Consider the following 27,990-nt stretch of genomic DNA (forward strand, 5'->3'; position numbering starts at 1 on the left):
TAAATTAGCAGAAAGCTGTTGTGGACATCACAAGCAGAAAATATTTAGATGAGGGCTTTTCAGTTTGGGGGCTAATCAACATTCAGGTACGAACACAAAAATCAGATGGTGTAATTTTCCACATCACATATGCACATGACTGGTGTGGCAGAAAATGAAATTACCAAAACTGTAACAAATTCAATTAAGTCATTGATTTCTAATAAATTGGCTTAATCACCAGCTGTTATCATGCTAAGATTGTTGTGTCACAAGTTTGTCATGCTTGTCGGTCGTGACTGCTTTACAAAGGCAATTTCATCTGTTTAAAGGCTTTAAAAGAGCATTTTATACTTAAATAGCATCATTTCAGTTCTAATGACCAGATATACAAGGTGAGATTACACTTTCTGACAATCTGATTGAACAAAAGATTTGATAATTTCATCAGATTTCAAAAACTTTATTACAATCTGAAATGGATTTAAATGTTACAGACATACATATAATTGACATCTGTGCAATAAATGCGATGATTAGTTGAAGTCAGTATCCTGCACTCAGACGATCCAGACGATCACTGGTGTTGATGATGATGCAAATATAATCTGTGTTTCTTTTCTTTTTTTGTAGCTCTTCAATTATTAGTGAGCCTTTTCTTTCGGTCAAAATGACTGGAATCATCATTAATCTGAAGAGATTGAAATTAAATCTCAGTTGATCTGCTGCTTGAATATTTAATCTAACAAATATTTAAATTTTCATTTATATATATGATACCAAATAAGTCTGAGGAAATTAGCATTGAATCTGCCAACATTCAAAAAGATGAAATTAAGCATTCCTATATTCAATCACGCAAAAAGGGAAAAATAAAAACAGTCATTGAGCAGTTTGTATATTGTCATTGCTGTTTTGGAACACAGTTGCACACAGTGGTGTAGTGTACATTAATATTGTACAATTGAAGTAGACATTGGTGATAAATTATGTATAATAAGCACTTACTACATTGTATGGTCTATATCTCTCTTGGGTTTGAGCACTTGCCTCTTCAGGAAGAGACACCACTCCTCCTGTACCCATCATCTAAGCACAATAAAATAGAGATTTTAGAAGATGAAACCAAAGTTGATGAGGTCTGAACCCAACATAACATTTACAGCATTGCAAAAAAAGAAAAAAAGCCAGAGTCAGGCTTAACTGACCAATTCTATAGAAGTATTTCTGCTAAATTTTGCTTTAAAATTCATAAAGAAACCACATTTCCTGAAACTGTAGACTCGTCCACAAAAGAAAATCACTCACCCTGATGGTTGCCTCCAGCTCTCCCACACTTCTCTTTCCACCTGGTAGCCATCCATATGACCAGTGCTGGGACAGGGTGACCTGAACCACCAACGCCAACAACAACACCTGCACCATCACTCTGCTGCTCGCTTCCATTAGAGCTGCAGAGGAAGCCAAATTTGTAATAAAAACAATAATGTCACAGTCTCCTCTCTCACAGCTCCACGGCTCGCAGACCAGGGGTTATAAAGCATTGCCCAACATTAGTAAACAACATTTTAGACAGTAATTAATAAGAGGAGTAATTCTAACTTAATGAACATTGAACAAACTTCATTGAGGACTGACTCACCTCTGTATTTGCCTTGTTAACATGTGGTGCATTAGCCAGAGGGGGATTTTATAGGTGTTGTAGAAGGTTGCTGTCAGGATTATAATCCCCTCTCTGCAGGTGTGACACATTTACTGACTAATGGGACACAAAACACTACTAATGGAGCTGGCTAAGTGCTCAGATATGCTGACGTCACCATGAGGGTTCAAACAGCATAAAATATATATCAAAAATGCCTTTGTGTTTTCATCGAATGCATTTGAGGTAGACAAAAAAACAACATTAAAATTAAATCTGACATTTCTTTCCATCTATAATTTATTGGAATCAGCTTTTAGCAAACAAATAGTAGTTCAAATCCATACAGATTCAAAAGGCAGAAACATCATTGAAACAAGATGCTTGTGCATTTATGTTACATCAGCTGCAAGGCCTCACTGTCATTACCCCCATTTTTTCTTCTGTCAGCATGACAACACATTAAAATTAAGTCAACAATGCAGTTAACCTTAAATGCAGTCATGCAATCCAAAAGCGAGGAGGAGCATGAGGAAACTAAGAAGGACTCAGTAAAAGGAAAACTTTTTTTTTGTCCTCTAATGCACTGAGTGTGAGTTGTTTGTTTTTTTAAAATCTAACACTGCACAAAAAATAATAATGTATAAAAATCAATGTTGTTGTTAATCATTGACATGTCCCAGGCTGTGATAACCCCCCAAAAAGCCAGTTTGCATTCAGTATATGGAGCATATTTCATTTCTTGTGTTTTTCTCATAAACAACAACAGTGGCATCATGTCAAACAAATTGACAATTACAGGGTTAAAATCCTGAAAATGAATGAATATTTAATTGTTATGATCAGGACTGATGTGGGTTAAAAAAATAACTAATTGAAAGTGGAAAAAAATATTTATATATAACATTTTTATGGCAGTTTTTTGACACGGACATTTGTCCTCTATGCATTTGAGTGTGAGTGTTTTCTTTACATCTAGGACGGCACAAAAAAAAAGATTCATAAAAATCTATTTTGTTGTTAATCATTGACATATCCCAGGCTGTGATAATCCCCTAAAAAAAAAATCCAGTTTGCATTTAGTATATGGAAAATATTTCATTTTTGTGTTTTTATCATAAAAATTTACAGTAGCATCATGTAAACACATTGGCAATTAAAGGGTTAAAATCCTGAAAATGAATGAATATTTAATTGTTATGATTAGGACTGATGTGGGTTAAAAAAAATTAATCAGTGAAAGTGGAATTTTTTTTAATATATAATATTCTTATGCCAGTTATTTGATACGGACATGTTTTGTCCTCCATACTTTTAGGTGTGAATTTTGCTTTAAATGTCACGCTGCACAAAAAATGAATAATAATGCATAAAAAATAACAATGTTGTTGTTAATCATTGACATATCCCAGGCTGTGATAATCCCCTAAAAAAAAAGTCCAGTTTGCATTTAGTATATGGAAAATATTTCATTTTTTTGTGTTTTTATCATAAAAATTTACAGTAGCATCATGTAAACACATTGGCAATTAAAGGGTTAAAATCAATGAATAATAGTTATGATCAGGACTGATGTGGGTTAAAAAAATCCATGAAAAAATATTAATATATAATATTTATGGCATAATGTTATGATCAGGACTGATGTGAGTTTTTTTAAATCTGGCACTGCAAAAAATAATAACTAAAAATCAATTTTGTTGTTAATCATTGACATATCCCAGGTGTGATAAAAAAAGTCCAGTTTGCATTTATATATAATATTTCATTTTTTGTGTTTTTATCATAAAAATTTACAGTAGCATCATGTACACATTTTTTTCCCAATGAATATTTAATTGTTATGATCAGGACTGAGGGGTGAGTTTTTATATAATATCTGGTACACTGAGGGTGAGTTTTTTTAATCTGGCACAAAAAATAATAATGCATAAAAAACAATTTTGTTGTTAATCATTGACATATCCCAGGCTGTGATAATCCCCCCTAAAAAAGTCCAGTTTGCATTTAGTATATGGAAAATATTTCATTTTTTTGTGTTTTTATCATAAAAATTTACAGTAGCATCATGTAAACACGTTGGCAATTAAAGGGTTAAAATCCTGAAAATGAATGAATATTTAATTGTTATGATCAGGACTGATGTGGGTTAAAAAAAATAACTCATTGAAAGTGGAAAAAATATTAATATATAATATTTTTATTGATGATTAATGACCACAATAAAAATGTTCTTTACCCAAAGTTAAAACTTCCAAGCTTACTGTTCTACAAAGAAGTAAGAAGTAAGAAGCTCTGAAATATAAATATATGCTTTTGATTTTGCAGCAATGTTGTCTAACTATCATAGTCAAAATATGTCAAAATGCCTGTGCATGCATATTTCATATTTTAGCTGAGCACTGGTTCTTGATATCAGTGCTTTTCACTGTCTCAGACATGTTTCATCTCAGTTCCAGGGGATGAACAAGGTTCAACTGCATCGTGCATTAACTCTTTCATTAAAACACAAATTTCTCCAGTGTTTTTCTTCTCGATTTCTTACACACTTATTTTAACTAAAATTATGGTACATTTGTTATCCATGATATATTCTGACAAGTGTTTGTACAAACAATGAACAGATGATCCTTATAGGAAACCACTATTCAAAAGCAAAACACCTTAAAAAATGTGTCTGTTATATTAAATTAAACATCTGGCTTATCTGTATTAAAATTGTGTCACTTGGTGACAAGTTTTTCATGATTAGAACTGTCTTTCTAATCAATATGGCACTGCTTTATGCAAACATGGAAGCGTAAAGTCGGTTTGTTAATGTGTATAAAAATGTTTTTTTAAAGCAAAACGTGATGCTTGACTGCAAAACAATTGCAAGAATGATACATTTGGATTCATGTAATAACACTTTATTTTCTGCCTGTTCCAATGTGGGCTAGTTGCATTTTGCAGCGTCAGGCGCCAATCCACTAAGTAATATTGCCACAGGCAACAAAAGAAAGTTGGTTAAGTTGAATAAAATTGCAACAGGCAGCAGCTGTTAAGTTATTCATAGACAGAAGTGAGGTAATTTGCAGAGTCTAACAGAATGAAATGTATCTTGAGTTTTATGTTTTTGTTTGAGCTAAAAGCAGATCATAAATATTATTCACACATGTCAGACAGGACATAATTTTAGCAAAAGCATTAATCATTTTACCCTACTTATCAAACACACAATTTATTCTCTTCATAGCAATCAAACATGTTGAGTGGGCAGCATAAAATACAAGACTAGTGTAAACCAAAGGCATTGTGGTCGGTAACAAAATAAAGCAGAAATAAAAGAGAGAATGCATGTACTCTTTAACACATTAGTGATGCATTTCAGGTAGTGAGCAATACATACTATAATATATAAACATTATTTATATTGGTATATATAAGTAGGAATACAGTTTTTGAATATTTCCTCTTAAACACTTTATTGACCCTCACAATGTTGCACTTATGCAACATACATTTTTTTTTTTTTTTTTTTTTTTTTTTTTTTTTTTACATATTCAAGTACCCAACCAACCAATTAAGTGAACCACTATAATTTCTATATTTTACATTGGGATACTTGAAGATCAAGCATTCCTAAAAGAGACAGACTCTCCTGGAGCACAGATGTTTTCAATTATATTACAATATGTTACAACATTTTTTTAGATCTGTAATCAAGTGCAAAATGTAAAAAGAGTTTGCTTTAGAAAATAAAATTCAGGGGGAAAAATGCATAAGTTAATTTGACAGGTATTATTTAAAATTGGCGTAGTCTGAGAAGATGTCAACAAAATCCTGAACCACTCTGTAGCAGAAGTCGTACTGCTCCTGAAAGGAAAAGAAAAAGTGTTACATGCATATATGTGCAGAAATGGTTCCAAATGACACAAACATCAGCTTCTGCACAGCAGGTTTGATATTATCTCGTTTTCCACCTACCACAGTCTGAACCATGTGTGGTCTCTGCATGCGTAAACTCTTGACTGTCTGAAAAACGTCCAGGAGGCCTTCAGCTTTCACCCTCTCCAGAATGTTACTGAGGGCAATGAAGGTACCGGTCCGACCCGCACCAGCACTGAAACATAAAGGATAAAACTATCAACAGCCACATGACATAATGCACACACTGGACGGCCTTCGAATGTGGTGAGATTTGTTGTAGAACTGCAGTTGTGGAAGAAATGCAGACGATTTAGAAACGCAGCTCAGAAGTAGAACAAGAAAAATTGAAATTCTATTTCAACATTTCTTACCAATAATGCTGCAATGAAACTCTTGTGATCTTTTTCCATTTAAATGAAAAAAGTTTGCAAGACAAAAGGTGACCTTTGTGTAATAGTGCTAATAATCATCCTCACTTAAAGAGAGGCTAATCCAAACGCTAACACTAATCAGTTTGGAAGCTCAGTGTTTGACTGAGTCAATGTTTACAATGATGGTGGGATGTAGAGAGAAAGACAGAGAGAGACGGGAAGCGAGTGCGAGAGTGATGTGCGATTCGGAAGAGAAGTGTAGAGAGACGTTGGGGATTGCAACGGGTTAGCCCCATTTCCCAGGGGCAGAGAAAAAGCTTTAAAAAGCCCTTCTTAGACAAGTGGTGATGAAGGAATAGAAGAGAGTGATGACACCATTTCCTGTCGTTAGCTCATCTTATCAGATTAATCATAGTGGGAGTCAGAGGAGATTTCACTTTGAGAGGTTTTAATTGACTGTGAATCAGTGGATTGGATCAATCCCACAGGGGCTTGCTGCTTTAGAATCACTTCACCTGAAGCTAGGTTCTGATCAAAGCTTTCACAGCTAAGTCTTTATAAGGGATCACATAAGTGGTTTAGGCATAGAACACCAGGTCTACTGAGGCAAAATGTAGAATTTATTGTAACAGACATTTGTAGGAAAGAAAAATGTATCCATAAAAATTTTAATTCCTTCAACTATCACTCTGAGAGATTCAGGTTATCAGGTAATAAAAGCACAGTGAAAATGAAAGGGGTTGCATTAAAAGCACGAGTGGACAAAAACATTATATGATATGTATAATTTTCATCTGAAGATGCACATCATGCTCCAAAATTCAAACTCAAGTTCCTCACCTGCAGTGCACAATTATGGGACGGTTTCCAGACTGCTGCTGCTGCCTCTGCACAGCGGCAATAATGTCAATCATCCCTTTTCCCTCGGCTGGTATTCCAATCTCAGGCCATCCGTGGAAGTGGAAGAGTCGGACGTGTTGTGACTGTTTTTCCTGGTGAGATGGAGAGCTTACTCTGTTATTTTCGTGCATCTAAAAATGGTAGATTTAATGAACTTTCATGAACTTTAAACTGCTTAATCTGTAAAGACAGCACAAAGAAATCAGTAAAATTTCTATTTTACTGCTTTTAAATGTTATAATAAAACATTACGCACTGGTCTGTAGGTGAGCACCATGTCTTTGAGAGTGAAGGTTTCACACAGTGTATCTCCAGTCAGCTCCACAATATAATCTCCAAATGTTACACTGCCCTCTGATGGCCAATACTGGAAACACTTTTCCTGGTCAGAAAGGTCAGATGGAAATACAATTAGGCTACATTTGACTGATTTATATCCTAATTTTGTTTTTATATTTTCAGTGTGCATCACAAAAACAATATGAAACTATTAAATATATACACAGACTGTCAGAAAAAAAATTAAACAATGAAATAATGGAATAAAAAAGATTGTTTAAATGTGCAACTCCACTTATCAGCCTGTACTTTTGCAAGAGCACCATACTGTACCTGCTCCCTCTCTTTGAGTTCGGTGAGCATAACGATTGAATGACACCTCCACTCCCACACCATCCTCCAGAAGTCCTCCACTGTGTGAGACAGGGGGCCCTGGGTTGCGATAAAATAGTCCTTCTGCCTGTAGCCCTGGAGGGCAGATCATCCGGTAAACAACACTTGAGAGTGCAGCAAACATAATATTTTGCATTGTTTGTAAAGGAAACAATGAGCTTTATATATACTTCTATGGGAAATCTATACAGGAGGTCATGAGGGAGTGCTTACATCAATAAAGGAGGCATTGATGTAGTCGGTGAACTCCTGTCCTCTTTTCACTGAGAGTATTACTCGGTTGAAATCATCTGCAAAAGAAAAAAGGAAAATGAAACTTTCCACAAGTGATTCCTAATAAAACTAAAAGTTTGAAGAGGCTGAAGGAAAAAAAAAAGTAAAACTTTAGCTATGTTGTTAAGGCCAAACACGCCAGAGCCTATATCAGTTTTCACCATAAAAAGTTGTACCCCAACTTTAAGTCAAGATACAAGCCCTATTTAAATGTCATTGATCACACAGACATGAACTGATTAGCCAGATATATGTGTACGGCATCTATAAAATCACCAGCAGTGTGATACTTTGATGTTACTTGGATTGTGATGTATTATGAAACTGTTCGGAGTATCAGAGCAGTCCTTACACGGAATGATCTGAAGCACACGGTTCTTCTTCATGTTGGCAGGAAGGTTCCCAGTTCTCATGTTCTCCTTCATTATGCGAACGTTGGTCAGCTTCTGGTGAAAACACGAGTGGATTGATGTGATCAAAAAGTTTGTTTTCATCAGTGCAGGGCAGTACAATGCTAATAATAAACATGGTGAATTTTAAAAGCTGGTGATGCTCAGACAGACAATTTTTGTTTTTAATGCAACAAGTAAAAACACAGAAGCTGGACAAAAACATTTCTTATTAGTAGAGAAGAAGAAGATAAGAAGAGGAGGCAACAGGGAATAATTCCATTCAGTGTGTAGGGAACTGTGAGGGACTCTTTGCAGCAAAAATGAGAAATTTTCACCAAGATACAGTAAATTTTGTGTAGCAGATGGTGGTGCCTTATAAAGTTTTAGTTGATTCAGAGCATTGTTATTTATGTTACTACTGCCAGGAGTGGCACCCTGGGCAAGTTTTCCATGAAAATATACCGATGCAGGGCGCAGGGTGATGGGGACGATTCATTACTGACTGAAATGTTTAAGAGTGAGCTTCTTTCTTCCTACCCTGAACTCCTCCTCCAGGCCCAGCCTGTCGTGGGGAGCCCTGGTGTTGTGAAGCCTCTGCAGATGGCCCTCCAGAGAGCACACATCTAGCTCTGTGTCTCCATACAGATAGTACTCCAACAGAGCCTGGTAGATGAAGGAGTACTGCATCTGAGGAGAAAGACAGAGGAAGTCAAGGAGACGAAGACATAGAAGTAGTTGCTTTAGTTTGCCAAACTATTTCCTAGTATTTTCGCATCACAGACGTGGTTGTTTTCCGTGTCCTCGCTTGTTTATGCCACGACCAGAGCAGCGAGTTGAGCTGTCAGTCCAAGGTACAACAGGTCAGAAAGGGTCAACACTTACATCTGTCTGGATGAGCTGACAGCGCTGTTCTCGTATTCTGCTCACAAAGCCAAAGACATCCACCCTCTGTTCCATGTGCATCATGTCGATCATGCTGTCAATGACAATGAATGTCCCAGTCCTCCCCACCCCAGCACTGTGGAAACACAAACAAGAAGGCACAAGGTCTTCTCTGTAACAAACAGAGCCAAGTGAAGCTAGGAAACAAAATGTGTCAAATAAGAACTCTATATGACAGTGTATCCATATAGTACAAATACACCCATAGCAATAGAAGAGTATCATAATTTTTTCTCACACAATACAGAATAACAGACATGATATAATGATATAAAAATGTTTTTGCATTCTTGTTAAGTATTGCCATACTATCCCTGTATTCTTAACATAGAAGTCAATTGTGGACAGCCCCAAGCATGTGTAAAAGTGCTTCACCTCTGAAGCCCAAACACACTCCTAATAGATTTACACAGGTCATTTCAGCAGGCGGCACCTCTGGGAGCACAGAGCTGGGATTCCACAGCGGGGTGTTGAAGCCTCTTCAATGGGCCCCATTCAAGAATAACAGTCCCTCTCCCAGAGCACCTGTTGCAGCAGTTGCTACAATCGGCTGCAGATTTCTTTGGTGAGGCTTTAAACTGATTGGCCAGACAAACATATGCACACACCATATTTATTGATGCTTTTATTCATCTACAATGAGCTTTACTTTAGTTTTCATACATTTTACCTGCAATAAAGTTCACCTCTAACCCTTACGAAACATAACATTGTCAAATTATAAAGAACCATTAACCTCTTATTCCATGAAAACCAGCAAATCTTTGTGCTTAAAACTGTTGATTTTTTCACATACCATATTTTAGTTTTGCTCATAGATTTATTGCAAAACAGCATATTCATCATTCAAGTGTTTTCTCCTCCTTAATAATGAAGTGAATCAACTGTTTGACTCTATTTATATGGCTGTTCTTAGCTGCTGTCTTCTGGCTTCCTTTATACTACACATTTTACCTGCAGTGTACAACAATGGGCCCAGCATATGATGGATTGACAGCCTTGACCCTCTTGAGGAATTTCAGCATGCCGATGGGTGAGAATGGCACCCCGAAGTCTGGCCAGCTGGTGAAGTGGAGCTGGGTGACCAGCCGGGGAGCTCGGGGACCATCGCTGCCCTGCTGTGAAGCAGAGACACACAAAGTTTATACTTGTGCATGAATGATCACTGTGCAGACAGACACACATCAGTCAACTGACTTGATCTTTTGTATGAAGCCAGCCAACTAAAAACTCTTACCTACTCTAAAAAACCTACTGTCATTTTGCTATTTGTGACAGAATATAATTATTAAACATGTGTAAAGGTTTGCCTCTGCCTCGCACTCATATCTCATGAATGCCCTCTCAAGAGAACGTGATTTCATTCTCTTGGTTGCTCTGTGTTCAGAGAGCTGAATGTAAAAGCACCAGGTCTGTCAGCTTGTACTGCAGCGCTACAGCACAGTCACAGTTTTCACAGAGTCAGAGAGGGTATCTGCACTTCTCTGGCTTCAAATGGAGAGAGAACAAAGTGAATTTTGCAATCTGGCTTTGCAGTGCACTGAGATGGCACCCAAATCGGTAGTCAAAGACGCAGGAAACGAAATACAGATACTGTATGTGTATGAACCTCTAAAGATGACTTTTGAAGAAAAGCACATTTGGACAGTGTTTACTGTATGTTAAATACACTTACATATTAATAATTTTATGCTGTGTTTATTACATTTATTTAATATTCTTTAATGTGTTTCCATACTGGTTTTCATTTATTTATTATAGTTGTGTATCCTATTACTATTTATTAAAATGTTCCAATTTCCCCATGGGGAACATTACTTTTTTACACCATCTCTATGCAGCTTTGTTTCATGCTTAATTTTTAATAAGAATCTAGCTATTATAATTATAGATTTCTATAGCAATTAAGAAGTATATTAAGAACAATATTGAAAAAGTACACTTATTTTCAGAACATGTGTATGTCTAAATAAAAGTAAGTATCTAAATCTTAGGTCATTTTTTAAATAAATGTTTCCTTGTTCCTACTGCATAGTATAATTTTCATTTAACTAGAATGAATGTGCTGTTTGGTAAGTCAAGCTCTATGCTGTGCCAAATGAAAATGATACACACTTGTAAAAAGTGATTCAATGCTGATAATGAGCTTAAAAACTGCATCCCTTATTAGTATCATTAATATTATGTTATGTAGAGCCACATATTTTACTTACATATTGAACACAAAATTTTCTAATGGTGTAGTCCACCAGTACAGTGAAGTCCTCCATTGCCACCCTGACATTCCCGTACATCCAGCAACCTTTTTCTGGCCAATACTGAAAACATTTGTCCTGGTAAGAGAATCACAACAATAAAGAGGTTATTCTTCTTGAACTAGAAGGTAAATTTATGTCTATAAAGAACACACAACAGTATTATCATTGTAGCTTACATATCAAATGATTGTAGAGCAGCATCTGTTGTGTATATCGTATGTGTACGTATAGAAACGACAATCCAATTCAAAGCCAATCTCAGGGACTTTGAGCAACTGTCAGTCAATTCAATCTTCACAGTGATGTTTCAACTCATTAACTAGATTCTCAGACTAATTATCATGAAGCCTCTTAGGATCTTATCAACAATTATTCCGTCATTGATCCCCAATGCCTCTATCCTCCCCTATCAAACCTGCTGTGGAGCTCTCAATTGATCATCCCTTTGAGGCTAAATTTAATGCAATGCTAAGTAATCTGCTGGGTGACACTTTGTATAGATTCTCAGTTGGGAAAGGGGTCAAATAAATTATGCCCATGACTTTGGGTCATGTGAATACAAAAGGGTTTCACTAATGGTGCATTGGAGCTATATAGATTGTATAAGTTAATTCTATAACATGCCCTACTTGGTAGCATTAGAAGACTGCAGTGCAGAGGAAGAATACTCTTAGACAAACCTCCTTCCTTTCTTTCAGATTTGTCAGCATTACTATAGTTGATGTTTTCTGTTCCCAAATCATCCGCCAGAAGTCGCCCGCTGTCTCAAGCTTTGGGCCTGACGCAGAATCAAGAAAAATATTTTAAATACTGTGCAAATGGTCATAAACTCACCTACTTGAATGTACAAAATTACTTAAAATACTAAACCAAGCTAAAAAGTGCATTTACCTTGTGCTGCAATGAATTTGTTCTTCTCTTTATAACCCTGTGAAAAAACACAGTATTAATGATAATTTGTCAGGAGCTCAATCATTCTAACTAAAAGCTTAACTGTAATTAAGACTCACATCTATGTAAGATGCATTTATGTAGTCTGAACACAGATGTCCATCAAGATGACTTAACATCACTCTTGAATGATCATCTGTGGAAGAGAGAAGAATAAAGTTGGTTCTTATTTTTCATTTCAGCGTATCACCTTTCCTTACGATTTAGTGATCAATAAAACTGCACGTCTAAAGGTTATATTAATATTGCTGCAGAATTTAGATCCTCACTCACATGGTAAAATGTTTGGGTATCTGTTTTTCTCTCTGTTGTGCTCTCTGCTTGCCTCCTCAAAGGACCCGTGGTGGTAGTAACACGGCAGTGACTATAAAGAAAGAACCCAATCCTCATGAGATAAAAATAAATCCACGGGTACACAGCCTACTAACATAACATTTTATTACTATTTTCTGTACTTGTTCTATGCTTGTAGGACAAAGATCATAGTCAGATACAGACTGTACTGCATAGTCCACACCACACAAACCCATGCTTACATTGAACTCTTCTCTGAAGAGCTTGCCATCGTCTGCAGAGCGTATCCGGTACTCCTCCTCCAGCGAGTCAAGAGGGATGGGGAAGTACCTCTTGGATGGCGAGGGAGATCTGGGGAGGAGGACCACTGTCTGCTCTCCTGTGTTAAAAGGAATATATGGCAGTCAAACTACTAACGTTTCCCAATAGAGAACATTACAAGCTCTCATAGCACCTGCAAAAACAAGCCTGATGGCCATTAAGATTTCCTACGTTTGTGGGTACATGACAGAAATGATTTCTTGAGTCATAAACATGGTGCTGCTGCTGCATGAAACTGTCTTTACTCAGAATTTGGCTTTTCTGTTAATTTATTTATTTTTCACTTGAAGTGAAAGTTTATATGGCTCCCTACGTGCTAGGAAAGCTTAGAGCCTTCCAAAACCTTTCCAGCTACCTTGGACTTCAGATCATGAAACCTTCCTAGTCTATAAAGAACCTAAATCTACAATTAAAATTAAAAAAAAGAAATAAAAAGTAAACGGCTGCTTTATATTTTCATGCACTGGTGGTTATTTTGAGTGCAGCATAACAGTACCTTGTTCCTCCATGAAGCCATTTGGAATCTTTTTATCCACCGAGGTAACTAGAGCTTTCCTATGGTTTTTGAACCTACAGTAATGACAGAGAGAGAAGTAGAGAAAGCAAACCATCAGAGAAGATAAAGGGCAGATATCTGTATTGAAGAAGCAAAAATGAGCTGACCCTGATTTCTAGAACAGAGCTATTAAGCACATAAGGTAGGCAAACAACAAAACCAATATCAACCATCTGAGAGAGGCAAAGCTGTTCCTCCTCATGTCGTTGTCAGGAAGAGGAGGTCTCAGCTGGCTGGTCAGGGAATGAGTATCTGTGACCTGACCTGACCTAGCTGTTTTTGTTTGCTGTCTTACTTGAGGTGCAGCTGTTTACCCATAAGCCACTGCTCACCGCCTGTTTCCAAACCACCCCCACCCTGATGCCCTGACCCGACACACTCACGCTCATGCTCACACACATGCTAAAAGGGAGAGGGAGAGAAGAGAGAAAGCAGAGATTCACTCAAAGACAGGCAAATAGTGTAAGTTGTGAATGTGTGTGCAGGTTTATTCACCTCAGACAGTAGATTGTCAGCAGGACAACGATGATAAGAAGCAGGGATATGACCAGTGTTGAGGGCAGGACATGGGCACCCTGATGGGTGGGGTTTTCTGGATAGAGCACACAGATAGATAAAATAGATTCAAACAAATTGATATTTAAAGGAACAGTTTGATGTTTTAGGAAATACAGATATTCATTTTCTTGCCATCTGTCCATTAAATATGAAGCTACAGCCAGCAGCCGGTTAGCTTAGCTTGGCGCAAAGACTGGAAACAAGAGAGCCAGCTAGATTGGCTCTGTCCAAAAGTAAAAAATCTGCCTACCAGCACCTCCTTAACTAACACGTTGTATCTTATCTGTTTAATCTTTACAAACACCAAACTGAAGTGTGGGTTTGCCAAGATATTTACATGTTAAATAGTGTTAGGTGCTAGTAGTCAGATTTGTTTTACCTATATACCTATAAGCGTATTTTCCAAAATGTCAAACTATTGCTTTAAATCAAGACTATGTAACTTTTGCTGAATGATGACCACTGTAGCCACATGTGATAATTACTGGATAATGGTAAAATGTAGTGTAATAGTAGCACAAGTAGAGAAGAGTCATAAAGTCAGCAAACTGAGTCAATACCATCAGTTGCACCTGTCTACAATTTGCTAACATCAGCTAACATTAGCTACTGCACCATAAGGTATAGTCATACCAGACCAAGTAAGGCTGTAGAAGCAAAATCCCTGAATAAGGGTGTGATTTAATGCTAATAAATTCAACTTTTCATTTGTGTGCAGAAAAATGTGTCTTTCAGAAGTTACTTAGTCTCACTTTAACATCTGATGCTTGCCATATGCATGTATAATTGCTCTTCAGTCATTGCAACAATTACCTGCAGTTTGGTTCTCATGAGATGAATTATTCACAGCAATAGAGATCCCAATCAGAAACAACACCATTGTCACTGTGGATAAAAAAACAAAACAAAAACCTTGTCACATAAAACAGAAACCCTGTAATTCTTCACAAATTCCACTAGAAGGCACCAAATCAATATATAATGCATCTGCAGCCTGGTGAAGCATACAGAGGGCAGAAAGGAGAGCTTAGCTTTGATGAGGCTTGAGAGTGATGTCTGTCTCTCTGCTGAACAGTTAAAGTCCTTATGGGAAATCTGCTTGCAGTCTTGTCCTGTCAGGTGGACTTGAAAGAGCAGCAGCATCAAATAACCTTATATTCAGACATTAAACCAGAGAGGAGGCTTTAACCCACAGGTGACAGTAACCATATCCCCTGTGGACCCTGTGGATTTGACAATGGATTTGAGCTCAACATAGTATTTGTTAGAAGCCATCTCATTTTGCTGTGTTGTCTTTGATGTGCAGCAGTGTGCAGCCTGCATGATGACAATATGACATGCACACTGTTCCTCAATGTAGTACCTGTTTTTAAATACAGTAAGTCTAATGGCCATAACTATGATTTTTTTTCATTGGAATAGTAATATTGATAAACAGGCTTAGAGTGTTATGAGAAAATTAGCATATGTATATAGGTTATACTGTTGGCTTTATGAAGAAAGCCAGATGGTGTTGTTTTCCTTTTACTGCAGCTTCTCCCTTTTTATCCCTCCATCATTCTGTCTCTATCTTTCCCTCCCTCTACAGTGAACCATCATTTTATTATAAAGCACATTCTCACTCTTCCCTTTAACTTTATTGCTGGAAGCTATTAGTGATTTATTTGGGGCAGAGCTCCGCTCCTTTTGTCTTTCCAAAAGGAAAAGGGTTTATGTCAAGTTCCTCACAGCCACACCAAAATTAAATCGATTCTGACACATTATCCTTGTGTCTTATTATCTCCAAAATGTATCAGCCAATTTCTCCAAACTCACATCCATTTCCTCTGTTCTCCCTGTCCTCCAAATAAGAGGGTAAGAAATCACAGAATAAATTGGGCAAAAGGGGCAAATCTGCCTAAATGGCTTTGATGGAATAAATGAGAGAAGCAAGAAATGAGTGTCCTAATTTATCCTCTGTTCCAAGTCCCCTTCTCGTTATAGAGGCCACAAGACTGGATGGAATAATTTATTGTGTCAATTTAGTTCTTCTAGAAATGGGTCATCTAGGGGCCTAATTTGTGATCTTTGAGAGAATTTCTTGCACATAACACTAGGGGGTTTCATATAACTATATCTTCCAAAGCTTTTGTAGAAAACGGAGCAACATAATAACGCTCTAACAATGTTCTAACAAACAATGTTAAACAAAATTTATGTTGAAACTTATAAAGTATTATTGGACAACAAATTAAGTCCTCTGTGTTTCGCAAATTATACAACCTCTCTCTGCAGTAATACACAGTACAACACCCAGGATGCTGACATGCATGCACACATACATTTGCAGTCGGATGTCTATTTATCACACTAATAATCATTGGACAAACAAATCAAATTCCCCTTACACCCATTTAATGTCCCACAATCATAACTGAGTGCAAAATACGCAACACACACACAAACACACACACACACACACACACACACACACACACACACACACACACACACACACACACACACTGCCTTTTCTCACTTCACATGTATGCATGCCTGCACATACGTCCCAGAGCTAAAGGCTATGTGTTGCATATGTGCTGCACTCTGTTGGAGGAGCCAATTCTCTCCCCAGTGTTAACAAGCTGACAGTGTCGGCACCTGTTCCCCACTCTACCCCACTGGGCAAGTCACATTCACTCACACAGACCCATCCTACAGCTCTATGCTGCAAGGCATGCTGTGCGTATGGGTCACTGCACAGGCCACTGCATATCTGTCATCTCCTGGCAGCAACAGTCTATACAGCATACAGCCAGGAAACGAAGGAACAGAAGTGAAATGTAAAAATATGTCAAATGTGCTGTCACTTTAAGTGACTCGATTACATGAAAAAATTATAACTCAGAACTAGATTGAATGTTTTCATGTACCGCTGAAGAGAAACAAGGGAACTGTTGATATAATATGTATTGCAGTGTGGCTGTCTGACCAACAGAGGGAATTGATAACACAATTTAAGAGTATGCTAAGCAGAGGAAGCAAAAATAGACTTATAGAATATTATTGCAGGGGAAGGCAGGACACTGTACTGTAACCATTACCAGTGTGGTAAACTTATTAGTTTATTTATGGAGGTTGAAAACACAAGGACAAGGTTATACAAAAGCATCTGCCAGATGAGTGTAACGTATTTTTTCAAAATGATAAACTGCATATTTCACTTTTTCAGACCAAAGGGAACAAAGGTTTTCGTGTTGCTGATAAAAGCATTTAGTAAAAATGAAAAGGTCTTCAGGGTCATCCTACATACAAGGCATCAAGTCAAAAGTATTTGATTATAAACACAATCTTTTTTATCGTCAATTCAGCCTTGGAGGACTTTCTGTAATGATTTTGGTGATATATATTATTTTCATGACTCATTATGAAACATTATTCATTATGGCTCATGCCACTATACACTATTTATCTGTCTTAATTAGCATATGACATCATCTGACCCTCATATGAAAGGGGACTTGCTGCAGAGACCCATTTTGAACAAGGAAAAAAAAATTGATATAATAGCCTTGCCATCCCCGCCAACTATTGCATCATTCATTCCAGATCCCTGCTTTCTGTCTGTTTAATGAAATACTAACAACAACGTGATGACTTCAACCTCCAGCACCTGCTTGACATAAATGTTCCATGGGAATTAAATTATACTGCATCACTTGAATTGGGAGTGCAGAAGCAAACCATCCCATCCATGCATGATGCAATGCTAAAATTCAGAATGCATCACATGATGGTTGAACCTTGAGGGTAATGTTAATATTTTGTGCACAAATATGCATTATTAAACATTGATCCGCTTTGCTTTTGTGCTTGTGAACAGACAAGATGAAAATAAGCACATGACTGTGCACTGAATGTGAGACAGCTATAGAAACTTAAAAAAGCCCTCAGTGAAAAAAAAAATCTGTGATATATACGGTACATCTCTCAAATCCCAAGACTCACAGCACCCTTAAATGAATCTGTTCTGCTTCACTTCAACATCTCCCTCACCTTGGCTCTCACATGAAAACCTGAAAATGAGACTCAAAGAAAAAAGACATCAGAAATAGAAACACCAACCACAGATATGTCGCTTTTCCTTGTGCCAGACCTGCTGGCTGTTCACTCATTTTTATCATTAATTCAAACCAAACTGTGAAAGAGAAGGTGATGTATTATCCATTTCCAGCCAGACACATAAAAAGGTGACTAACCCAGGTGAGGGGTGTTCCTTGTACTATTCTGAAAATGACTGTCCTTACAGATTTAACCTCACAGATGTGACCAGAAGACCGATTTTCCTTTGCAATAACCCAAAAATCTGTTGGAGTTAATTAACTGTATTCTGTGAGAAACACATTCAACCTTAACTTGGTGCTCTTCTGTCCCTTTTCTTAAGAAATTACGCACTGAATTTGGAAAAAGCATACTGAGTACTTCATTGTAGAGCATAGACACTGATGGTGTTAAAAATGATTTGAGGAGTTATAGGAGAACTCACACTGTCCTATTTGAAGGTCATTATGTGAGGTCAGCGTTAACACAGCGCACATTGAAACTGTACATACATGGTCTTCATTCCTCTTCCTTCTGTGGTGTCTAATCTGCTGCCATGTTTCCACTTAATGTTCTTTTAGTATAGGCCTATGTGCTGTCACAGTGCACTGGTTTGATACGACATAAGAAATTGCTGCCCTGTATTTGTGGGCAATCTATTTCAGCTTTATAGCCACAAACCTCAATATGGACAAAACATGGCAATGATGAAATGTTTACACCTTTTCAGAGGTGCTGCAATAAGGTGCCAAGGAACCAGCTGGCAATTATCATGGTTATTTTTAAAAGTAGTCTTAAAATCTGCAAATTAGTGCTGGAGGGTTTGATATCCCAGGTACTGGGATATGTAAACAAATAGGAGCCTCTCTGAAATGACCATGCTAAAAGCTTACAGCAATTGAAATCACCATTGATTTTAAAAAGACATGATTTCTAAATTATTCAACATGTTCCATCAGTGACATTGTGTAGGGGACATTCATGGATATTTGCCAGATATAACACTAATTAAACTATGAGTTTGGATCTGGAACAATAGGAGCAATATTGCAAGTAAGTTAAGTATGCACGACTATAAATGTCTAAAAATCAGTCAGACATATATAATACTGAATATGGATAGCATTTACAGTGCAGGATAGCAATTTGCTTTATAACAAATGTAAAGCATGTTCTGTTTATAGGAGTATCTCAAACAATGACAAAATATATCAAATAGATAGCTGCATCCAATCATGTCTCAGTTTCTTCAAAGATCAATACAGCCTCAAAGACAGATCCACAGTTTGTGCTTGGCACAGAATAGATGGCATGTACTTGTACACAAAAAGATAAAAAAAATAAAAAATGTTTCCAGGGAGAAGAGGAACAAAGGCAGAGCAAAAAAAATAAATAAAACAGAATAACAGAAACAGCCACCACTTCCATTGTCAAGTGCCAAGGAAAAGGATGGAACGAGAGCACAAACACATGTCAGTAAATTGTGGCAGCAGAGAGGAGAGAAAAGATGAGAGAGGAGATGAGATGGGATGAGAGGGAAGAGGAGTGGAGCTGGAGGAGATAAATGTCCAGATTCTGGGTTCAGAGATAACAGCCATAATGGTAACACAGAGGCAGTAAAAAGGATGAAGCTGGAAAGTTACTGTTATATCTTCTTTGCTGTATCTTTGCTATATTTCACATATGAGGGACACTTTGCAACAAGACTGCCTTTGAAAATACACCTGTCATACACTTAACAAAACATCATATTGCAACACTTCCTATCAAAAAGACATTATTCCAACACTGGGAATGCTACTGTGTCTTTATCGCATCTTCTCAATCCTGTTAACGTGTCTCCGATCACTTTCTGTTGCATAGTTAAGGTCAAAAGAATCAATCTGGAGAAATTATTCAAAATTATATTAGTCTATATTATATTAGTCTATTATGTTAGTTTCCCATTAATGGATTGAATTTCAATTGATTCCTTCAACACAGAATTGACCTGGTCTGTGGTCAGAGGTATTAATAAAAGACTTACACTTCCAAGCAAAACCAGTGTGATCTGGTATCAGTTGACCCGTCAGTCCATAGCAGCCATGTGGTCCCAGTTCCTTTCCTGGATTGGGGTTTTCTACCCTCAGCCCTTTTCCTACTCACATCCTCTCTGTGACATTGATAACCTGGAAACCTGGAAAATTAAGCAAAAGCCAATAGTTAGAAATGTATATATAAAAAAAAAACCCAAAAGCTATTCTACACATGACATTATTAAGCAGTAACATAGGCAGATTTTCTGTGACTCACTGCTTGAGGCTGACTCAAAGAAAAAAAAAAGCAACAACCCTGAAATGCATGAATAAACAACAAAAGAGAAGTGGAATTAGAATGTCTGGGAGAATGACTATGCACTGCATTTAATCAACTAGGTGAGCGTGTGTGGATGTGCAACCATTTGTACTGTACATGCCCAATGTTTGTGTACTGTTTAGTGCTCTTTTCTGCAGCAACCTCTGTTGCAACTTACAGAACCCACTGTTGCAAAGCAAAAACATTAACAAGCTATTTATCTCCAACCATGCATAACTAATTCTCCCCAAATTAGTCTTCCCGAACAGTGTTTGTGGTACACATGAGGATTTTGCACACATTCACTGCTTGCTTCCAACAATATAATTGTAAGAATCACCTTCAAATGTAATAACAGTAAACAGAAGAACAGTGTTAATAAACAGTGTCGCCCAATTAAAGTTACCACTACACACGGCTCCAAATCTGTCTGTGAATGTAACTATACAAGAAAACCACTGCATAAAGTATGTTGGAATTAATTCTTCACTATTTACACAAAGACTTTACTGTGATGTGATTCTATCGCCTTGCTTGAGTCTGAGAAAGAAAGCATGCCCCTTTGGCCCCTCACTCCTACTCTCCCAGAGTCCCACTGCCCACAGGTGTGAGACACAAAGCCATATTATTAACATTTGGCCGCTGTGATGCAGCCGAGCAGAGAAAAGATGAATTAGTCACTAGACCCAGAACGAGCCCGCTCAGGCTAAGGAAAATTAATGAACAAGGTATGGAAAACACCTATTTTCCCCCTGTACTGTAGGAGCTGTGCTCAACTTTTCCAAATGTTGCAAAGTCTTTGGCATTTGAAAATAAACATGTTTGCCATTTAAAGCACCCCCTTTAACCCGAGAACTGTATAACTGGTCAAAAGATCCTTCATAAATGAGGCTTTTAAAATGTGCTCCAATGGTTTAGTATTGCACTTCCATAAAGTTGGGGGACTTTGGCGAGAAACAGGTTACAGTTGGAAACAAAAGCCAGTTTTTGAGAATAGGTGACATAAACACCAAAATAGTCCATGGAGCCAGAAACGATTTCAGTTCCACTCAAGGTGGGAAAATCTAGTTAAGATTTTGGAAAAAGTATATGTCTATAGTTAATATAGTTAATATTTTGACGTGCGTGGCAGCTTTGTCACTGTAATCAGCTCATGAATTTGCCCACCCATCACAATAAATTGGATTTTTATTAAACAGTGTCCAGATGACTACGACTGAAACCTTTTCTACGATTTTTATTAATGTTTTACTAAACTATGTTTAGTATATTTTTTTCATCTGCATTAGCTTTTCAAAGTCTCAGTGACATACATTTTCCCACAACTTACGTCTAAATTATGGTGTTTTAGCACTGTGACAACTAAGAACATCACAGGCACAAAATTCAAAAATCGGAATAATTACTAGACTGCAAAGATTCAAGAAATGTATGATTTACCCATACTATCTAGTTGTGTGGGGTGATTTTGGTCCTTAAGTTAAGAATGTGTTGTCAAGAAAATCTAAAGTCTCGATTTTACAGGTATTGCCTTCTAATGGGCAGTTCAATCCTGGAGTCATTCAGTGGTGATAAGCAAAACTAAAAACAGTTATATCAGATTTTCATCCACATCGCACCAACAGAAGGTCCAACTCGGTGCAGCACAGATCGAGTTATCCTGACTTCAGTCCTTATTATGCGTCAAGGTCCAAAAACATGGCGTCCTACACCTACCATAACTCAGTAACGTCTTTTATAGAAAGTCCCTCCCTGGTTGACACCCATTTTTTTTCAAACTCCACGCCCAAACAAAGATTTCTCAAGTGATGTAATTTCAGTAATTTTCTCAGACTTGACAAAGCTCCTCCTGAACGACAAACAACATTATACGACTGTTTTCACAGGCTGTGTAGCACTCCCCGTACTAGTAAGTTGACATTGACATGTAAAATTGATGAAGTGTTCCTTTATGGTAACATGTCTCAAACATGGCAACGTGAAGCTCCAATTTCTCAGATTCACACAGCGGAGTAACTCTCCGGTGCATTTATTCTACATGTGGAACTGATGAATGTACAGTGGATACTAGAAGGTCAAGCTAAAAACATATAGGCCTACTAATTAAAAACTGTCACTATACAGCTCATGTGACCTTTGACCTGGCCTGCAAACCTTCATCTCGTTACTGAATCTGTAAATCAAAGATGAATCACAGGGTAACCAGGCAGAAATGGCACTGTTCCCTGGATCTGAGCACATTTCAGCTCCAAAGTGGAACTCCCTGCTAGTTGTTCTACTGTGAGTTTAAGAAAGGTTTAGTTACCAAGCACCGGTACAAAGATATTAATAATAGATAAAATAGGTAACATGCTACACTGAAGTAATAATACGCTTTGAAGAAATAGGCTAGGATTTTTGCAATGGTAATGTATTATTTTTAATGTTAAAAGACCTGATCTAAATGATAATAGGTATAAAAATGTATAAAATATGAATATTAATATAAGTTATTCATACTATATTTCACTTGCCTAAAAGTCTTTTGGGAGACTTTTATAAAACCATCTTCATCTTTTCACACAGAGTATTGTTCTCCTTTCAGCCCTGCACATTCAGTCCAAGGAAGAGGGAGACATGCTCACGGCATACGATTACTGCAGGCACAAGCACTTCCTTTCTGTGCCACTCTGCCCATTGACTAAGAGGGGAAACATGCAGGCCATTAAAGTTTTATGGGAGTGCAGTCATCACCCAGCACTCTGTGGTTCAATCATTAATTCATACCCAAACAGAAAACACTGAGTACTGTAGCTAAGCATGGCTGTGAAGTAAGGTTATTTCCTCTGAGTAAAGAATTAAATGTAACTATTGTTGTCTTTCTTCAATACTCAGTCTTTTTTTATTGTGTTAATTGTGATTAGCATGGTCATAATATTTGAAATCCATGCCCAGATCTGGTTGGTGCTATTCACACGCAACAATCAATGAATTTAAAGCTAGTTATTCATGCTATTCACATGCTGCCTTCCTGACACATAAATCTAATATTGATGGCTTCTACCCCAGAGCTGCATGTGGTTTCCTGAGATGATGAATCCCCAGTTTCATCTATAATGGTGTAAACTACTGTAGGTCTTCAGAGAGCACAGATGCGTGCCATAACCTTCATACACGATGCTCAATGTGGAGAGCAAGCTAAGACTGTATTTTATCAGTCTGGTTGGAAAATCTGATTTCACACTTGTACACAAGTTCAGATCATGTTGAGTATCTTTATGTTTGCTAATTCGATTCAATCTGCGAGGTTGCCTTGCTGAGAAAACAAGACTAAATGCTGCTTGAGATAAAGACATACCATGCTGACAAGGTGAAACAAATGAGTCTTTTACAAAATATATAAAAATAACTTTCTTAGTGTTCATGTAAAGATCTGGCACTTTGAGATGTCATATAGTCTATGAAGTATCAAAGTGGAAGAGCCTAACTGACTGGTCTACTGAGCATGTCAGAGCCTGAGCCTCAAACACCCATGCTTTGACATAAGTGGCTATTGCTGAGGGAAACAGCTGGGAAATATTATTTTTATGCCTCCATATCAGAGGATGAGCAGAGTAATCTCCAGCCTCAAGTTTGAGGACTCTGAAAATGACACATCTGGGGCACAGTATAGGTGAAACCATGGACAAGAGATCATCATAATCATCACAGTTACGGCTTCACCACTTGTTTTACTGCTGCTCAACCAAGGGTAACTGGTTTGTTCCTTTCACTAGAGTCCAGTATGAGTGGGTTAAAACTGTAAGAACTGTGAAACAAGGAAACAGCTACAGCTACAGCAGTCCAATCATGACCATTACATACTTAAATATGTAATATAAACACACTGTTAGGTGCAACATTTTTAACAATTTTGTTGTTTTAATTAATATGGTCATGTTCAGCTTTGGTTTGCTGCGGCTGCATTCTCTGACTCCTTCACCACGAGTGTTTCCTGAAACAGCTCTTTGTGTTTAAGTGCAGCAGCTCTCATTAAAATGAAAAGTCACTTTCTTCCCTCTCTATCAGACTGAGTAACAACACGAGCTCTTCCTTTTCTCACAGCAAGTTACACCACAAATCACACTGACCTAGCATGGCAAGCAGCTACGCTTCAAATAGATGCTGTGTATAGTTGAAATATAATAAACAAGAGCCAGACTTGAGTTTTTAAATGGGTTGTGATGGTCCAGTGGACGGTTCTTTAATAAAATGTATGGATGTGGTGCATGACAATTATATCAGAGCAGAGCATCCCTGGCCTACATCCAGTTGCATATATAAGGAAGTCATTTTCATCCAAGACACTTTGTCATAATCAAGACTTCAAAGACAGTCAGAGTGCTCTCCAATCAAGAACATTTGCAGTGTTTCATGGGGTTATGAGGTCTCTCTCATCTATTTGTTTTACCAAATAACTCACACTGGTCAGTGCACATATGCAGACAGCCATATCTCTTATTTCAATGACAATCAGTAGAAATGGTGACAGACAACAGACAACAGACAAAGAAGGCAACAGTGACAAAAGTCAGACAGTTAAGATCAGTGAATTACAAAGGGCAATTACCCGGGCACCTAATGAAACATTTATATGGCTAAATGAACCTCTGATTAGCCCACACAACTTAATGTGCTAGCCATGATAAAAAGAGTGTAATCAAGATAACAAAATGTTAAAATATAAATCAGTTTGGATTAAAGACTTGCTTTCCCACGTGCTGTACAAATCCTCTCTCGCTCGGATATTTCTGCATGAAGCATAAACTCTCCAAAACAACTTTATCTGTGAAAAAATCTATAAAACTTCAAGTGCACAAAAAACTGATAGGAGAAAGAGAGAATATGGAGAGGTGTCACGAAAGTTTTTTATCACAAAACTCTGAAAAACTGATTCCAGTGCCATCTAGTGATTGCTTGTTTTGAAATTAAGATACTGCAGTTGAGAGGATATTATTAGACTCACACTGACTTATACATTACATTATACATGCATACAGCTGTTGGTTATCTTCCACCTCCACTCTCTCATCTCCCCCCATTGCTCTTTCTCCATTCTTCTTTCAGCCCAGGTGTTCAACACTAATCTCATAGCTGATGACACCAGAGAAGCCCTGAATTAGGTTTTATGGCCATCATCTGATAGAGCATCTATGGCAACCTCTGAATTATCCCTCAAGCAGATGATGGATGTCATTTTAAGCAAGAGAAGTGGATCATGTTGACTCAACAATGACTCATGTCTTTCTACACTGGCTGTTGTGATATCAATGTCCTGCATGTGTCAAAGTTTATATAAACTGCCCATCTATGCTCACACTTATACAATGGCCAGTATTCACAGATATGCTAAACCAGTTTAAAACAGGCCAGTGTGGATGCATTTAACATACCAGCATCATTCTCACCTCAGGATATTGAAAAGTCATCATCAGGAAATGAATCTTTGTATTAGCATGTGTCTAACTATAGCTCATGTATTCCCAAGGTGAAAAAGACAGATGAGAAATCTGAGGTAATTCTAAAATTAACATCAGCTTTTATTAGGCCATTTAATCAGGGAGGGAACTGAAGGCTAAAATATTGTGAATGAGGTTATGGTGAATGAGGGACATTTATAATTCATGTATCAACACATGACATTTCCATCAGTTTCCCATACTACAACAGTTATGAGTATCATTTCATTGTCACATTATTATCATCCTAAGACCAGAGTCTGTACTAACTACAATTACAGCAAGGAAAATGAAATTGCTTCACATCTTCTTGTCTATTCCGTTTGTGTTCAGAGTCATGGGTCAGTATTTGTCATTAGTTTCACAGTGAAAATGTGTGTTTTGAAGATGTTATTTTATTTTGAAACCAAAAAGTTAGATCTGAATATGCCCTTGCATGAAAATAAAATGACCTGACACGTTATCATTCTCTCAGGTGATATCAGAAAACAGCCCATATCGTGTAAACTAGAGCATCCAGTGTGATAGTTGAGTATGCAGCGTACAGGCCTGTCCACTATATGGATACTACGTGTACTCGCCCCCTTGCGTTTTCTGTCTAGACCAGTGATGCTGCATATCCAGTGCGCCCCTTCGCCATAAAATTTGAACGGAATTTTAAGATGAAATCAACATTTTCTCCGACCACTCTACAATTAATGTAAAAACAATTATTGGTAGAAGTGAAAATAATCACATGGGGCATCCTGGTAGTCGCAGGGCGTATGGATTTGCTCCACTAACCTATATTTACTGTAGCCCATGTTGTCTATGTTCAGAGAAGCCATCGTGGACGGAATAGAAATATCCAATCCCCATGGCCTGCATTCCTTTCCTCTCCCTGGAGATGTGTTGTTGCAAAAGCATTTTCTGCTTTCAGCGAAACGTAGTGGTCTAATTATAAAAGAGATGCATGGAGCCTAACGTTAATGCATCAAAGCTACACTGAGTGCGAGAGTTTTCAAAAATGAGGCTGGGTAAATAACCGACAGAAAGCAGTCGGTATTTACGCATACATACGCAGATGGAGAAGCAGCCCGGCTAGCTTTTGGTGATGTGTTTTTTGGCATCTTACCGTGGTACTCTGCGGTGACCTGCCTCACGCGGCTCAGCGGTTGATGATGTCGGCTTGTCTCTTTCCTGCACGGACCCGACGCCTAGCTGCCTCTTCTGTTATGTCCTTTGGAGAATAACACAAAACACACGAAGTTGTGTCATCTGACTGCAGCCGAAGAATGCGTTTATGTTCCCCTGATGATCATGATCCCAGCAGATCTCTCTGAGGATGCGCTTCCCCCCTGCCTGCCTGAGCTGAGCCGCGTTATGGCAGCCAGAGTGGAGAGTGGAGACCCTCCCCCGGGCGCAAAGCAGTGTATCAGACACTCAGCATCCCTCACCTTTCTCTATCACCGGACGTTAAAGGGCAGGCCTGTGCATTAAAAGGCTCAGTTTGTTATTGTGTTTTTCTCCTCTATGATATATTTTTTTTACAGTTGACATTTTAGCATGTGACGTTTGTTCAATACATTAAGAAAGGCTGTAAACTAACAATCCTGTACTTTAGCTCTGGAGGTGTCCATTACGAGTTCACATTGACCTTTTCAGACTTTATGGTATTTTTCCATGTCATATGATGTTACAAACTTGCATGTTCGGTGGCACTATTAGCCTTAGTCGGCTGGGAGCTCCAGAGTAGATAGATTATTTCATTTGAATTTATTTTAAAAATAAGACAGGCCTACAAGATGCAGTTCAGAGTGCTTTAGGTCAGTACATCACAAAATCAACCTTTACAGTACAATAAGAACTGGCCAAAGGTTTTATTACTTTCAGACCATACAATAAATGTAAGTAGAGCCATCTGCTGGAAATCGTGAACCTATCATGCTGCCTTCATGTACTCACAAAAAGTTGTAAATGGGATGAGCAAGCAGTAAAATAGGGCTGTATTTTTTATATTAAGACCATGGAAATTTCATGTTGACAATTCAAGGAAAAAATGAAAAATGCAATATTAGACCTAGTTGTAAGTTTGGCATTGT

At 37.7% G+C, this 27,990-nt stretch overlaps 2 protein-coding genes across 4 annotated transcripts; both read right to left on the reverse strand.

The window, feature by feature from the left end:
• Positions 1-414: 414 nt before the first annotated feature.
• gnrh3 (gonadotropin-releasing hormone 3) lies at positions 415-1,591 on the reverse strand. Its single transcript, XM_044214922.1, has 3 exons — positions 1,288-1,591; positions 988-1,068; positions 415-670 (listed from the first exon to the last, which is right to left on the reverse strand). The coding sequence occupies exons 1-3, from the start codon at positions 1,423-1,425 to the stop codon at positions 617-619; spliced, it is 273 nt and encodes a 90-aa protein (XP_044070857.1). The 5' UTR covers positions 1,426-1,591; the 3' UTR covers positions 415-616.
• A 2,923-nt stretch (positions 1,592-4,514) lies between these two features.
• LOC122884687 (receptor-type tyrosine-protein phosphatase epsilon-like) lies at positions 4,515-27,314 on the reverse strand. 3 transcript variants are annotated; one of them, XM_044214920.1, is made up of 21 exons: positions 27,024-27,314; positions 20,125-20,274; positions 14,832-15,142; positions 13,956-14,052; positions 13,401-13,474; positions 12,826-12,962; positions 12,563-12,653; positions 12,349-12,425; positions 12,230-12,266; positions 12,019-12,116; positions 11,294-11,413; positions 10,035-10,198; positions 9,021-9,156; positions 8,676-8,825; positions 8,099-8,192; positions 7,687-7,763; positions 7,414-7,548; positions 7,058-7,183; positions 6,742-6,893; positions 5,588-5,723; positions 4,515-5,476 (listed from the first exon to the last, which is right to left on the reverse strand). In XM_044214920.1, exons 3-21 carry the CDS (start codon positions 14,896-14,898, stop codon positions 5,402-5,404), a joined length of 2,043 nt encoding a protein of 680 aa, XP_044070855.1. In that variant the 5' UTR covers positions 14,899-15,142; positions 20,125-20,274; positions 27,024-27,314; the 3' UTR covers positions 4,515-5,401. The 3 variants fall into 3 exon arrangements, with proteins under 3 accessions (XP_044070855.1, XP_044070853.1, XP_044070856.1); XM_044214918.1 differs by having other exon boundaries at positions 14,832-14,903; positions 27,024-27,313; XM_044214921.1 differs by lacking the exons at positions 13,956-14,052; positions 14,832-15,142; positions 20,125-20,274; positions 27,024-27,314 and adding an exon at positions 13,631-13,714.
• Positions 27,315-27,990: the final 676 nt, after the last annotated feature.

The sequence above is a fragment of the Siniperca chuatsi genome, linkage group LG11 (assembly GCF_020085105.1).
Source record: "Siniperca chuatsi isolate FFG_IHB_CAS linkage group LG11, ASM2008510v1, whole genome shotgun sequence".
Taxonomy (NCBI): domain Eukaryota; kingdom Metazoa; phylum Chordata; class Actinopteri; order Centrarchiformes; family Sinipercidae; genus Siniperca; species Siniperca chuatsi.

Excerpts from the sequence above, each read along its gene's own strand:
- gnrh3 (XM_044214922.1), bottom strand. The coding sequence starts at position 1,425 with ATGGAAGCGAGCAGCAGAGTGATGGTGCAGGTGTTGTTGTTGGCGTTG. Across the intron at positions 1,069-1,287 it reads AGCTGGAGGCAACCATCAGG|ATGATGGGTACAGGAGGAGT; the intron begins GTGAGTGATTTT and ends TATTGTGCTTAG. Across the intron at positions 671-987 it reads GATATAGACCATACAATGTA|ATTAATGATGATTCCAGTCA; the intron begins GTAAGTGCTTAT and ends CAATCTCTTCAG.
- LOC122884687 (XM_044214920.1), bottom strand. The coding sequence starts at position 14,898 with ATGGTGTTGTTTCTGATTGGGATCTCTATTGCTGTGAATAATTCATCT. Across the intron at positions 8,193-8,675 it reads GCCTGGAGGAGGAGTTCAGG|AAGCTGACCAACGTTCGCAT; the intron begins GTAGGAAGAAAG and ends TGTTTTCACCAG. Across the intron at positions 6,894-7,057 it reads TGGTGCTCACCTACAGACCA|GAAAAACAGTCACAACACGT; the intron begins GTGCGTAATGTT and ends CCATCTCACCAG.